Consider the following 15,221-nt stretch of genomic DNA (forward strand, 5'->3'; position numbering starts at 1 on the left):
AATTCGCTTGAACTCCCCCATTCCAACAATCTCATTGAAGAACACATTCTCAAATGCTTAAATTATAATTACAATGAGTTGGAAGAAAAAGCGTTGAAGAAAAAATAATAGCCTAAAGAGAGAAAAGCACTCTGCAACTAATGGGAGAATCAGTACATATGTTCTATATAGTCACCATCTTCCAGTACTTCCCAAAGCACTATAGTCCATACACACATAGCTAGGACAAGAATCTCTATTCTATGGTAAAATTAGTTTCATTCCTAAGTTCATACATTAAAGCTGCAAGTAATAGGATTGCTCCCCCCTTCTTATTCTCTCTAGCCCTTTCCACGAGCAACTCATCACATGAAAACTTCTCTAACAGGACTCATACCCCAACTGTAAACCATGCCCACTTAGATGATGAAGTTTCCTTTCATTCTAAACTTTTAATTACTTAGTCTATGACAAAACACATCCCAAACGCATCCAAACAGAGAAATATCCTGTCTAAAAGAAAAATTCCATCTCCCCAGCAGGAGGTCTTTCTTCCTGTTTGCAACCAGAAAAGAACAATGACTTTTTCACTTTCATACTTAACAAAACTCTCTCCAACTTTGATTTTAAGAGAATCAGCCCTCGTTTCTGATGCTGAATGAACATTCTTCTATTTCACCACCCTGGTGGGCCCAAAGCCCCCTCACCTTTCAGGCAGAACATGGTGCGGCAGTTCCATGAGGGGCCGGTGCTCCGGGCCGTGCAGGCAGCAGGGCTCACACAGCTGTCTCCAGCCCACCGCCCAGCCCTCACTGCCAAGAACGGGGCAGCCAGCCAGCACCGGGGATTACAGGAAGCCACTGCCCAATCCCCGGCTTTCTGGGCTGAGCTGCTGACACCTCCCTATCTTTCACGGGGAGTTTCACACCCTGGAATCGGCCAGGATCATCTGGGAAAGTGAGGGGAGCCGGGAGGTGGGCAGTGGCTGTTCGTGTGGTCCAGTGCTGGGCAGCGCGAGGGCTGGGTTTAGTTTGTCTTTATCTCTCAGCATTTTCCATTGAAGCAGATGGAGCACCTCACGTGATCGACAACACAAAAAAGAAATCCCTCGATTCGGTTTCACTGTTTGCTATTAATTATCACGACTATGCTTTGTCATCATTATTCTTTTGCTAGTCACACTCTTTCTCATGTGGAACAACTTATATACTACTACAGATCTGGCACTAAACGTTGCAATATGAAATTGTACACACAGCTGAGTCTACATAAATGGGCTCAAAACAGAGCCAGACAAATTGTAAAGTACCATGGAAGCACTGACTACTGTTGTTATTACTACTACTATTAACATGGGCTTCCCTGATGGCCCAGACAGTAAAGAATCTGCCTGCAATGCAGGCAACCTGGGTTCGATCCCTGGGTTGGAAAGGTCCCCTGAAGAATGAAATGGCAACCCACTCTAGTATTCTTGTCTGGGGAATCCCATGGGCAGAAGAGCCTGGGGGGCTACAGCTCTTGGGGTAGCAAAGAGTCAGACATGACTGAAGTGACTAACACACACACACACTATTAATATGCTTTTGTGTTAGGATAAAAAATGTGAAGGGTGTTACACTTCTATGGCATTGCCATTTTTCAGATGTGGAAATAAAGACTCACACACAAGATTCATTCACAAGTATGTGAACTTCTAACTCTGTTGCAGTTATTAGTATATCACTAAGTATCTCATCCTCCACTAGAAAGCTAAAATTCACTCTGGCAAGTTCAAGGCTTACTTTACTGTACACTCTTTAACACAGATTTAAAAAGTGACAGATTGTTTTGAAGTTTTATTACAGATATGAAGAGGCCCCAGGAGTACTCCTGCCTGAAAGCGCCCGATGAACAAGGAGTGTCCTCCAGTCCTTAGAGACTCTCTCCAGTCTCCTGGTCACAGGAAGTGACCATTGTTCACAAGCCCGCTGCTGTGTGCAGGTCTTCCTCTTGACTCTACAGGATACAGGAAGCTGACTCAGAACCAATCTATCTATCTGTCTGTGTCCTAGGGTGCTTGCTGCAGCCGTGGCTACAGACTGTGGATGCTCTGAGTCTTCTGGCTTTCAACACTGGGCTCAGCATAGCCTAGTTGGGTTTTGCTCCTCATCTAGTATCACTAGCAAGGCCTGGTTAACAAGCTCCCTACCATAAGGAAGTCACTGTAGTAATACTAGTTGCTATGACCACTGAGAAACAGAAGTGGTCCCTAGCCAGAAGCTAGTAGGAATGAAAAGCCTGCATGCAGAATGATAAACAGTGATACTCACTCTTAGAACAGAACTAGAAGGAACCTAGTAGCTCATCTGATGGGGAAGAACGGTTCAGAGATAAGGTGATTTGTCCAACTAAGTAGCAGCCACTTCAAGATCAAAGTCAAACCACCTGACTCAGCCTTGACCATCTCAACCACCTGACCCTCCCCCCAGAGTGTTGGAGTCATCCTTTATCCTTTCCTATCTTGAGTGGTCTTTCATGCCATGTATGAATTGCAAAGATATTCCTGAAAGTATTCTTGTGGGTTAAACTGAACTTTTTAAATTGCATACACAGAGAGAAACTCTACACCTTGAAGAGTTAAGGCTTCTGAACATAGGTTAGTACCCAGGGTTGGAATGACTGCATGCTTTTAACAGCATTCTAAGGATACTCACATTTAAACCTTTTAATACGGAGACAACCCGACAATGTAGAAAGAACAATGAATTGGAAACTAAAGAGAACATGACTGCAGCCACGTCTATAGCCTTATCTAGCTGGTTTGTATATTAGCTCATGACCCATAGAGGTGTCGGAGAAGGCAATGGCACCCCACTCCAGTACTCTTGCCTGGAAAATCCCATGGATGGAGGAGCCTGATAGGCTGCAGTCCATGGGGTCGCTAAGAGTCGGACACGACTGAGCAACTTCACTTTCACTTTCACTTTTCACCTTCATGCATTGGAGAAGGAAATGGCAACCCACTCCAGTGTTCTTGCCTGGAGAATCCCAGGGATGGGGGAGCCTGGTGGGCTGCCGTCTACGGGGGTTGCACAGAGTCGGACACGACTGAAGTGACTTAGTAGCAGCAGCACAAAGGTGCAGACTGATGGTAGGGACTGAACTAACTCTAAGGTTCTATCCTAACCTACTTGATTTTTTGCTGTGACATATACGGAAATGGATATTAATATTAACATAAATGAGCATTTTGTTAAGTGCATTATGTCAGGAAAAAAGACAATCTTTGCTTTCTTATGATTTAATGTAAGAGGTAAGTGAGTAAATATAACAAATAACTATAATACAATAGGATAAATTATATAATAGACGAATATGCAAAATTAATAATGATCAATGATAGCTTCTTGCCTATTACCATTTAACCAAGTTACTCTTGCTATCCAGGTTAAATCATCTGTAATCTAATGGGTTAAACAGTGTCCTCTCCCCACCAGTTCCTACCTATCAGAACCTCAGGTTGTGACCTTGTTTGGAAATAGGGTCTTTGTACACATACTTGAGATAAGGATCAAGATGAGAGGACACTGGATTAGGGTGGTATTAAGTATAATAACAACAATATTAATAAGGATAATAAGAGACAGAAAAGAACACACAGAGACACAAAAAAGGCTATGTGAAAACAGGCAAGGATTAGTGTTATGAAGCCACCAGGCAATGAATGCTTAGAGCCATCGTAAGCTGGAAGAGGCAAGGAAGAATCCTCCCCCAGAACCTTGGCAGGGAACATGGTCCTGCGTGTGTGCCTGCTCAGTCACGCAGTTGTGTCTGGCTCTTTGTGACCCCCTGGACCGTAGCCCACCAGGCAAGAGTACTGGAGTGGGCCCTATAGGCACCTGAACCACGACAGAATAAATTTCTGTTAAGCTACCCCATTTGTGGCCCTTTCGTACAAGAGCTCAAGGAAATGACTACATTTAGCAAGGTAGTGACTGTGGGAGAAGGGGTATAATTTTTTTTCTTTTTAAACTGACTTCAATTTATGATCACAAGGGCTTAAAACTTGTTTTTCCCAAATCACTGCATGTACTGTGGCTAAATTATTACTGCAAAAGTATACTACCAAAAAGAAAACCTTTCCATGATGTAACACTTCTAAAGAGCACAAACACCACCTTAGATTGGTGAAATGATAGACATCACTATCTGAAAAGCTCACGGCATTAAACACAAGCAGTGGAAACAGAATAGGCCTTTATTAAAATTGAATAAGATTATCATTTTTAAAACGAAACCCCTTGTTTTCACCAAACAATTGTGAATATGTTTGAGAAATAAAGTATGAAAAGGCATGCTGTTCCAACTAGGAAAAATTAATAAGAACTATTCATTAAAATTATTATCTGGGGGTGGGAGTGGAGGGAGGAGAGAAAAAGGTGAGAGAGATTGAGGTACAAATTCTCGCTTACAAAAGAAATGAGTCACAGGCATGAAACATACAGTGTGGGGATATAGCTAACGATTATACCATATCTCTGTACAGTGACAGATAATAACTAGACTTACCAGGGCAATCATTTTGAAATGCACAGAAATATCAAATCATCTTGCTGTGTACCAGGAACTAACAGTGTTTTGGGTCAATTATATTTCAAAAACAAACAAACTCATAGAAAAAGTGATCAGATTTCTAGTTACCTGGGGTGAGAAGGAGGCAAAGTTGGATGAAGGTGGTCGAAAGGTACGCACTTCCAGTTATAAGATAAATAAGCACTAGGGATGTAATGTACAAATTGAGAGATATAGTTAACACTGCAGTATGAGATGCAAACTGGTGTATAAAGAAAGGATAAACAACAAGGTCCTACTACATAGCACAGAGAACTGTATTCAAATCCTATGATAAACTGTAATTGGAAAGAACTTGAAAAAGAATGTATATATATGTACTGAGTCATTTTGCTGTACAGCAGTAATTAACACAATAGTGTAATTCAAATATGTGCTGTGCTTAGTCGCTCAGTTGTGTCTGACCCTTTGTGACTCTTTGAACTGTAACCTGCCAGACTCCTTTGTCCATGGGATTTTCCAAGCAAGAATGCTGGAGTGGGTTGCCATTGTCTCCTCCAGGGGATCTTCCCAACCCAGGGATCGAATCCGCATCTCCTGTGTCTCCTGCACTGCAAGTGGATTCGTTACCTGCTGAGTCACTATATTTCAATAAAAAACAAATTTTAAAAAACTGATGTATTTGAATATGAAAGTTATTGAGAGTAAATCCTAAGAGTTCTCATCACAAGAAAAAAAACATATTTTTTTTTCTATTTCCTTAATATTCTATCTATGTGAGATGATTTTCATTCCAATCCCAAAGAAAGGCAATGCCAAAGAATGCTCACACTACCGCAGAATTGCACTCATTTCACACACTAACAAAGTAATGCTCAAAATTCTCCAAGCTGGGCTTCAACAGCACATGAACCAAGAACTTTCAGATGTTCAAGCTATATTTGGAAAAGGTAGAGGAACCAGAGATCAAATTGCCAACATCCACTGGATCATAGAAAAAGCAAGAGAATTCCAGAAAAACATCTACTTTTGCTTCATTGAATACATTAAAGTCTTTGGCTGTGTAGATCATAACAAACTGTGGAAAATTCTTCAAGAGATGGGAATACCGGACCAACTTACCTGCCTCTCAAGAAATCTGTATGCGGGTCAAGAAGCAACAGATCTAACAGTATCAAGTTAGAACCAGACATGGAACAACAGACTAGTTCCAAAATGGGAAAGGAGTATGTCAAGGCTGTATATTGTGACCCTGCTTATTTAACTTATATGCAGACTACATTATGCGAAATGCTGGACTGGATGAAGCACAAGCTGGAACCAAAGTTGCCAGGTGAAACATCAATGACATCAGATATGCAGACAACACCACCCTTATGGCAGAAAGCAAAGAGGAACTAAAAAGCCTCTTGATGAGTATGAAAGAGGTGAGTAAAAAAGCTAGCTAAAACTCAACATTGAAAAAACGAAGATCATGGCCTCCGGTCCCATCACTTCATGGCAAACAGATGGGGAAACAATTGAAACAGTGACAGACTTTATTTTCTTGGGCTCCCAAATCACTGCAGACGGTGACTGCAGCCATGAAATTAAAAGATGCTTGGTCCTTGGAAGAAAAGCTATGACCAACCTAGACAGCATATCAAAAAGCAGCAACATTACTTTACCGACAAAGTTCCGTGTAGTCAAAGTTATGGTTTTTCCAGTAGTCATGTGAGCTGCTGCTGCTGCTAAGTCGCTTCAGTTGTGTCCGACTCTGTGCGACCCCCATAGACGGCAGCCCACCAGGCTCCCCCATCCCTGGGATTCTCCAGGCAAGAACACTGGAGTGGGTTGCCATTTCCTTCTCCAGTGCATGAAAATGAAAAGTGAAAGTGAAGTCGCTCAGTCATGTCTGACTCTTAGCGACCCCATGGACTGCAGCCTACCAGGCTCCTCCGTCCATGGGATTTTCCAGGCAAGAGTACTGGAGTGGGGTGCCATTGCCTTCTCTGAGTCATGTGAGAGTTGGGCCATAAAGAAGGCTAAGTGCCGAAGAACTGATGCTTTTGAATTGTGGTGTGGCAGAAGACTCTTGAGAGTCCCTTGGACTGCAAGGAGATCAAACCAGTCAATCCTAAAGGAAATCAGTCCTGAATATTCATTGAAAGGACTGACGCTGAAGCTCCAATACTTTGTCCACCTGATGCGAAGAGCTGACTCATTGGAAACGACCCTGATGCTGGGAAAGGCTGAGGGCAGGAGAAGGGGAAAACAGAGGATAAGATGGTTGGATGGCATCACCAACTCAATGGACATGAGTTTGAGCAAGCTCCAGGAAGATGGTGAATGACAGGGAAGCCTGGCATGCTGCAGTCCATGGGGTTGTGAAGAGTTGGACATGACTGAGCAACTGAACAATAAATGTTCATTGTACTCCAGTACTTTGGCCACCTCATGCGAAGAGTTGACTCATTGGAAAAGAGTCCGATGCTGGGAGGGATTGGGGGCAGGAGGAGAAGGGGATGACTGAGGATGAGATGGCTGGATGGCATCACTGACTCGATGGACGTGAGTCTGGGTGAACTCCGGGAGTTGGTGATGGACAGGGAGGCCTGGTGTGCTACGATTCATGGGGTCACAAAGAGTCGGACATGACTGAGCAACTGAACTGAACTGAACTGAAGCTTATTGTGCTAATCATTTCACAATGTATGTAAGGCAAACCATGATGCTGTACACCAGTGCTATATGTCAGTTATATATCAATAAAATTAGAAGAAAAAAATTATTATCTACTACCACTGATCATGAGTGCTGGAGAAGAGTCTTGAGAGTCCCTTGGACTGCAAGGAGACCAAACCATTCAATCCTAAAGGAAATCAACCCTGAATACTCATTGGAGGCACTGATGCTACAGCTGAAGCTCCAACACTCTGGCCACCTGATGCAATGAGCTGACTCGTTGGAAAAGCCCCTGATGCTGGGAAAGATTGAGGGCAGGAGGAGAAGGGGATGACAGAGGATAAGATGGTTGGATGGCATTACCAAGTCAATGGAGATAAATTTGAACAAACTCTGGGAAATGGAGAAGGACAGGGAAGCCTGGCGTGCTGCAGTCCATAGATTCTCGGAGAGTCAGACATGATTTAGCAACTGAACAGCAACTAATCATTGCTGCTGCTGCTAAGTCGCTTCAGTCGTGTCCGACTCTGTGCTAGTGAAATTCAAAACTTAATCCCTAGGAAGACTAAGTGAATGAAGCGGGCCAGGGATGATGCTTGTTTGAAGAATTTACAGTCCTCTGGACAGAACAAATGTCCTGCCTTTGCCAACCATGACTTTAGAGACCCAACTTCTTCACTCCCTCGTAGGATTACAACATTCTGCATCATGTTAAAGTTTAATATTATTGTCTCAGACAGAGGGAGTGGTAGCCACAAGTACAGCCAAAAATGTTTAGATACTCATGTCTTCCAAACCACTCCAGTGCTATTTCATTTGCCTGCTAAAAAAATCTGTTTGGTTTCAATAAAATAGTAAGGATGTGGGTAAATTAGGAATTAATTTGCATAATACATATAACGAGTGAGTCTAGATGGGGTCAAAATTCTACTTTGTTCCTGGCAAAATGGAAAACAAAATTATACAGGAAAAACAGGCAAACCATAGTTTAGTTGTTGTTGGTTTTTTTTTAATGCATCCTGATTTTGACTTTTACTCAAAAAGCCAAAGATGGAAAAACCATTTTGCATACCCATTTGAGGATTTGTTTCACATCAACTAAAAAGGTACTCAATCAGGCAAGGTCTGTTTTCAGACCTGTATCTTTGGCAGCAATGGAGACGCAGACATACAGAACAGACTTGTGGACATTGTGGGGGTAGGAGAGGGTGGGAAAACCAGCATGGAAACACGTATATTACCAAATGCAGAATGGATGGCCAGTGGAGATTCACTGCGAGGTACAGGGAGCTCAAATCAGATGCCTTGTGGCAACCTAGAGGATGGGATGGGGTGGGAGGTGGGAGGGAGGTTGAAGAAGGAGGGGACATATGTATACCTGTGGCTGATTCATGCTGATGTATGGCAGAGACCAACACAATATTATAAAGCAATTATCCTCCAGTTAAAAATAAATTAATTATAATATATTTTATAAAAGTCAGAGGAGACCGAACACATATTCCCCATCACAGGTGCTCCTATTTCCACTACACTGCCAGAGACTGAAGATGTTGAAACCTTGTGAGACTGTTTGTATGAGAATGTCCACAGAAGAAGCCATGCTGGTGGCCAAAGCTGACTGACACCATCTGAACATCTTACCAAAGTATTAGTCATTCTCATCTCACCCACTGTGCTAGGATACTTCGGTTCTTACCAATATTCAGAATTTCTCAGAAGAAAGAGATTCAGTCTGGGTTTTTCTGCATATTTATCACTCCCACAGACCCAAAGAAAGAAGGAAAAAAAAAAAGATAACATAGTACCTTTAAACTGGCTAGTTTAAAGCTACTATTGGTGGCCCTTATGGTGAAGAACTTGCCTGCCAATGCAGGCGATGTAAGAGATGCGAGTTCAACCCTTGGGTCAGGAAGATCCCCTGGAGGAGGGCATGGCAACCCACTCCAGTATTCTTGCCTGGAGGATCCCATGGACAGAGAAGCCTGGCAGGCTACAGTCCAGAGGGTCGTATAGAGTTGCACACAACTGAAGTGACTCAGCATGCACTGGTCACAGTGCCCCAGTCTGGCCACCTCTGTAAGCAGCTTGCTCATCATTAGGAAAGTTGGCACACAGGACTTTGTTATGGACACTTCCTCCTCCTAACCTCATCTAACCTGGTATCCTGTTTGATTTTTGTGCACTCTGCAGCCAGGGCTGACCAACCTGATCCTAAGGACGACCTTTATCCTTTCCTGCAGTCACTTTTCTTTCAGGAGACCTTTGAATCCTGGCTCATTAAAGACAGCTAACTTTGTGCTGAACACAAACCAACCATGAAGCTCCAGGGTGTCCTGCAAATACTGCACTGGGGGCTCTTGAATGGTTTCTGGCTGTAGGTAGCCTCTTTAAGTCACTGTATTTCCTCCTGGAATCATGGAAAGTCTGCTTTAATTGGCCAGTTTAAAAGCAGTTTTTAGAGTTATTTCATTTTTTTTTTTTTCCTTCAGAGCCAAATCTAGACTTCTTGACATCACACCAAGAAGGAAGCCCTCATTTGTCTCTTTATCATGAAATTTGTCTCATTCATGAAACCCTAGCTCTTCTAACACTCAATGATTTCTTTCTTTTTTTCTTCTTTTTTTAAGAACCCTTGGGCCCCTGTGGTTCTATGTCCCTAGGGAATGTAGGATAAGTGTCCACGTTGACCTGAGCTCTTACATCATCCTACAGCCTCTCCTGTTCCTCTTAGATGTGCAGAGATTCCTTGACTCCATTGCTGTCCACTGGGCTTCAGTCCACCCCACACAGGCGCACAGGATACTTCCTAGGCAATGACAGGAGGAAGGAGCCTTTAATGTGAAACCTCGCTCCATTCAATCCAGCCAGAAGAAGCTTCAAAAGGTTGTGCCAATGGCTAAGATATTTCTTCAAGTGACAATATTCCTTTATAACTTTATAGTAGTTTGTTTTTTTCTAAGTCAGACTTCCTAGACCACTGTCATACCTACAACATCTTTCCAAAAGAGCCCCAACTGCTCCATTCTCTCCCTGAGGGGAGAGGAAAACAAAACAAAACACATGTTTCTACTTATGTAAGAAACTCAAGATAAGAATAAACCCCAAATTCCTCATCCAGCAATAAATTTGGATTTGAACTCAATTCTCTTCTGCAAATTTTCTGGCCATTTCCCTTTAAGCCACCCTATCAGTAGGCTTTGTTCCATAATCCATATGGTCTCCTAGCTGCACCGTCCTAGATCAGACTGTCACTGTCTGGAATACAGCCCTACCTTCACAGCTTGTTTTTTTACTTCTCTGAAGTCACCCTTGACCACTCTTCTCTCCCCAGCTTTACTTAGGTAGCTATGATAGGGTCACAATTCTGTCTGCCCATCTCAAATGAGTTACTTGTTAAAATAAGGACTTGCTCATGCACACCTACTTCCAACCCTTGAGAAGTACCTGAAACACAACAGATGATGAGTGCTTATACCCTAAACCAGAATTACCATCACTCTACTATTTCATTCAAAAGCAAACAGAGGAAAGTGTGTAAAATCTGCATGAGCTATCTATCCAACAGCACAATGATTCCTATGAAAAGCCATAAAAATATTTAACATATTCCTTAGAATTAGATCCTACTGCCCCCCACACAATTGTACTAAAACTCATCTTTAAATAACAGTTATTAAATAGTTGAACATACGGTAGAATTTTTATAAATCATTTCTTTAAAGACTACTAGTCCAAAGAGGCTTCATTTTCAAACATAGATGCTATTCTCTTTCAAGGCAAGTTCGTCAGAACAAATTCAGAAGGCAGTTTTTCCTTCTCTCATTCAGCCTAAATTAAATATTTGAAGGATGATGGAAGTAGAAAAGGAAAAAAAAATTTTTTCTGGAAGTATCCATACAAGAATGCTGAAGTCAGTGTGTCCAGCTGGAGGGAGTACGCCAAAAGATGTCATAATAATGACCCCAGATCCCCCTTCTTGGTGCATTTACAATGGATGTAGTATAGAAGCAAAATAAAACCACTAGAATGTGAAATTTTATTCTCTTCAAGATTTACCATTGTCAGGGCACCAAATATGTGTATATTTTGGAGCATCAAAATAACCTCACATCCTTTCATGCTGTGCATTTCATCAATGTGCTTGTGAAGGGACTGACTCCAAACATACACATTTCAATGGCAACCCTTCCCACAAAAATCCAACTAACCTAAAATAAAGAGGTCATTTGTATCATTTTCTTCTAAGCATCTGAGTAATGTGAGGAAGTTAAAACATTAGTCAACCTTCAACTATAGAAACAGGTGCAACACAAGATCTTCTATCCACAAAATCACGGTCCTAAATCATTCTAAAGAGAAGTCAGACTACAAATCAACAGAGTTCAAGATCACGTACCAGCCAATCAGGAGGAACACAAGTTCAGCCACAATTTACTTATTAATAAAACATAAGCCCGAAACCAGAGACAGTCACTGGACTATAATTACTTAATTACTTTTAATCATCAAGCAATATCATAAACATTAAAAGGTAGATACCAAGTTAAAATGCTCAGGCTCCTGAAAATTTCTGCATAGATAATTAAATAGTCTAACATTTAAGTTACTTAAGATTTATAAATTTAAAATATTTTGATTTATAAAATATTTAAAAAACTGAAAGCTCTGTATAAAGAGCTAGAGAATCTCCATTTAACAAGAGTAGTTTATCTCTGACGTCACCACATTCTGCAACTTCTGACCCACTTAGACCTTGCAGACGACACTTGAAGGAAAGAGCTAACCATTTCCCTTTCAACTGTCGAGTCTTCTGAGTAGCCAGGCAGTTGGAAAATTCAGGAATAGCAAGTTATTTCAGGACCCATAGGATTTACAACACTAATGGTTTGAGGAAACCGCAGCATTTAGGCTCCTTCAGTCTTTTTCTCTGTCCTTAGGAGTTTAAAAATAAGCAGGAAAATGGTTCTTCAAATTGGCAGACCAGTTTCAGGGTGGCTTCTTGCCACAGTGCAGGATAATCACAGAGTTACACGATCCACAGTGGGTAGAACATCCCACAGAAGCAGCTCTTTTCTGATTCTCCTCTTTGATCAAACAGATTTGAGCCTTTTCCATTTTTATTTTTGTTTTACCTCTTCCTCTCTCCCTTCCCGCCCATATTCTTTCTCTCTTCCTCTCTCCTCTCTCCTTTTCTCTTTTTCCCCTCTTCTTCACTTAACATCTAATAGAAGTCACCTACAATTCTCTTGATGGAAATAGCTGGCATTTACTTCATGCTTTATTTTTATTTAACACATCTCAGCAGATTCAGCTGTTAAGGATAATGAAAGTCTACAGTCCCTCAAGAGGAAAAACGTCTGTGTCAAAACCATAATACAAGGTTCACAGTTTTAAAATACACTTATTTCTCTTGAGGCAGGTGGGTTTCTGATGCTGTAAGTTATTCAACTATCTCTAGGGCCTTCAGCTCATACCAAGGAAAGGCTGCAGCCTGGGACCCTTGGGGTCTTCGGTTTGTTTGCAGGAAGGGGTTGTTTGTTTCTTTTCCTTCAATTCCTTGAAACATGAATGAATTTGCCTTTGTAAGCAGAAGCAAAGTGACCCAGAAGAGCCTGTTTCCAGGGTGAATGCTGTTCCTCTTTTGCCTTTGCCATCATCAGTAAGCTGCTTGTCTTCGACACATCTATTTAGAAAACTTCCATTGTGACACAGAGTGGGCGAAAGACTTCCAAAACCTGCTCTCTAAGGTCAGCAAAGGAATCTGTCACTAGACCATCACAGGTAAGTCAGGAATGCCAAAATTAAAGAAACGAATAGAAAGGAACACAGTTGCGATAGTATTTAAAAGAGGAGAAAATAATACAAGGGCACAACCTAACTGGGCTGTGAGGTCTTAAAGCAAGCAAGCTCACCTCCCTGGATCCCTGCTTCTCGTCCGTCACACCAGGTTATCCTGGAGATTCCTTCCAGCCCTAACAAATTACCTTTGTTTTTTTAAGGTAACTCTTAGATCTCTTCACAACTCCAATTTAGGAACTATATTCAAATATTTACTAAAATGCGCTCAAATGGCACTGAGAAAAAACTCGTGGTCGGTCATTCCTTCAGTAAGCTCTCTCGCAAAGAGTTGCTAAAGCTGCTTTCTCTAGGTATAACCACAACAGTAAGAATTCTTTGAAATTTCACTTCATCAAAAATGAAAGACATCTTTACAATTGTCATCTCTGAGACTTTACAAACACAAAACAAAGTAACTATGCTGGATATCAAAAGCTTTTGATATCACAAGTGAGCATCTTTCATCAATTCTCTTATATTTGGAGAAAGAGAGGATAGCAATCCCTACTGAAACTGCTACTTTTCTGTAGGCCTCATTTCTTGAGTCACAGAAAAAAAGTTTTCTTCTACATCTCTATTTTCAATTTTTCAAACTGCACCCAAACATCTTTGCAACTCTCCTAGGTATAAATCAAAACATTCACTGAACAACTACTGTAAGCCTAGGATGCAAAATGAAGATTATCCAACACAGACTATTAAAAGGTCATATTAGTTCCAAGGACTGGGAGGTTAGTGGTTTATTAAGAAAGTCATAGAAAAGGCAGAGACAAATCAGCTTTTTCAGTCACACTTGATATAATTCTCATTTGTGTTCAGGAGGATCAAACATCATTTTAAGCGGCCAAAAAGGTTTAGTAGAGTAGAACCAACTTCAGATAATAAAAATATGTCTTATCATCACCATCTTTTAACTTTTTTATAAGCAGATGATGTGAAGAAAAATACGAAACTAAAGATATGGAGAGGTCATTCCAACCACATGAAAAACAATACACACACACACACACACACGTATTTGGTGTCCAACTATTAGTCGGAGAAAAGTGTGGCAAGTGAGAGCTCAATATGTAATTAGAGAAAGTGGTTAAAGATGAAACCAAAGCTTAAAAGTGATGTTGCTTGTTTTAAGTGAAACAATACAGTAATCCTACTTGGAAACTCAGAGTGATTTTATAGATGTGTTTAAAATTTAACATTTACAATAAGAACTGAGATGCCCAAATATAGTCACAATTCCATAACATTAACACAAACATGTGCTTTATTTAACTGTAGTAAAAAGAAAAGCCAACAGAAAAAGATAAATGTGGGAAAAACATATTTACATATTACAGAACATTCCACTTATCAAGAGACCATTTTTCTGAAAAACTCAACCATTCAAAATGTGGTCGAGACCCAAGAAGTCAAGATAGTCTCTGACCAGACAGCAATACTCACAGGATCGTGGTTTAGGATCTTATTATAATTCTTCAGTCACTAATACTCACAGGATCATGGCTTAGGATCTTATAATCCTTCAGTCACTACTGCTGTAATAAGCTAGACTGCCCAGACCTTCCACAGAAGATAACATATTAGAAACCCCATAGCAGAGACTGGTGGGTACAAGAGGCAAGCAAGACTACAAGAGTGGAAAGGAAAGCTCACAGCTTTACAGCAAAAGTGGAACAAGAAAGCGGCAGACCGGAGACCCACCTTAAGCCCAAGCAAGGATCCCTGCAAACCTCAATAACCACCAGGGTGACACCAGATTCTTAAAGGGTCAATGACACTGACACCAAGGCATCAAAACAAGCTTCAAATGTCCTCTGAGGGTTGAGTAGAAACACTACACGGAATCATGCAGAGAGGGAGGGACTAAGTCATGAGAAGTGAATTTCAATCCAACTATACCACTATTATCTGTAAGGCTTCAGGCGAGCCCCTTAATCTCTCAGGACAGCTTTCAGGGGGAGATGTCCCCATCCTACCATCTCACAGGACTATCAGAACAATGAAATGAGACCAGACGTGAGTGGGCACTGGGTAAACCATGACCTGCAAACAGACTCTATTTGCGGAGCAAACTTCAGAAAGATGCTTGTTAATTTTTTAATTGTTTTAGAATTCTGAACAACGAATGGAACAAGCTTCTGTTACAGAGAAATAAAAATGAAAGGCATTTTCCTCTAACATTTTAT

At 41.2% G+C, this 15,221-nt stretch overlaps 1 protein-coding gene across 3 annotated transcripts in view; it reads right to left on the reverse strand.

Annotated features, from left to right (window-relative positions):
* The window catches only part of NHSL1 (NHS like 1), a 160,259-nt gene that overhangs the window by 114,745 nt on the left and 30,293 nt on the right, over positions 1-15,221 (reverse strand). Inside the window, exon 1 of one of the 3 annotated variants that reach the window (XM_024996597.2) lies at positions 687-14,730. The exons of the other annotated variants lie outside the window; for them this stretch is intronic. Within the exon in view, the coding sequence (XP_024852365.1) occupies positions 687-702 (16 nt within the window). The 5' untranslated portion in view covers positions 703-14,730. Of the gene's footprint in view, positions 1-686; positions 14,731-15,221 lie in introns of those variants that run through there. 3 annotated transcript variants of the gene reach the window in all.

Source organism: Bos taurus, chromosome 9 (assembly GCF_002263795.3).
Source record: "Bos taurus isolate L1 Dominette 01449 registration number 42190680 breed Hereford chromosome 9, ARS-UCD2.0, whole genome shotgun sequence".
Taxonomy (NCBI): Eukaryota; Metazoa; Chordata; class Mammalia; order Artiodactyla; family Bovidae; genus Bos; species Bos taurus.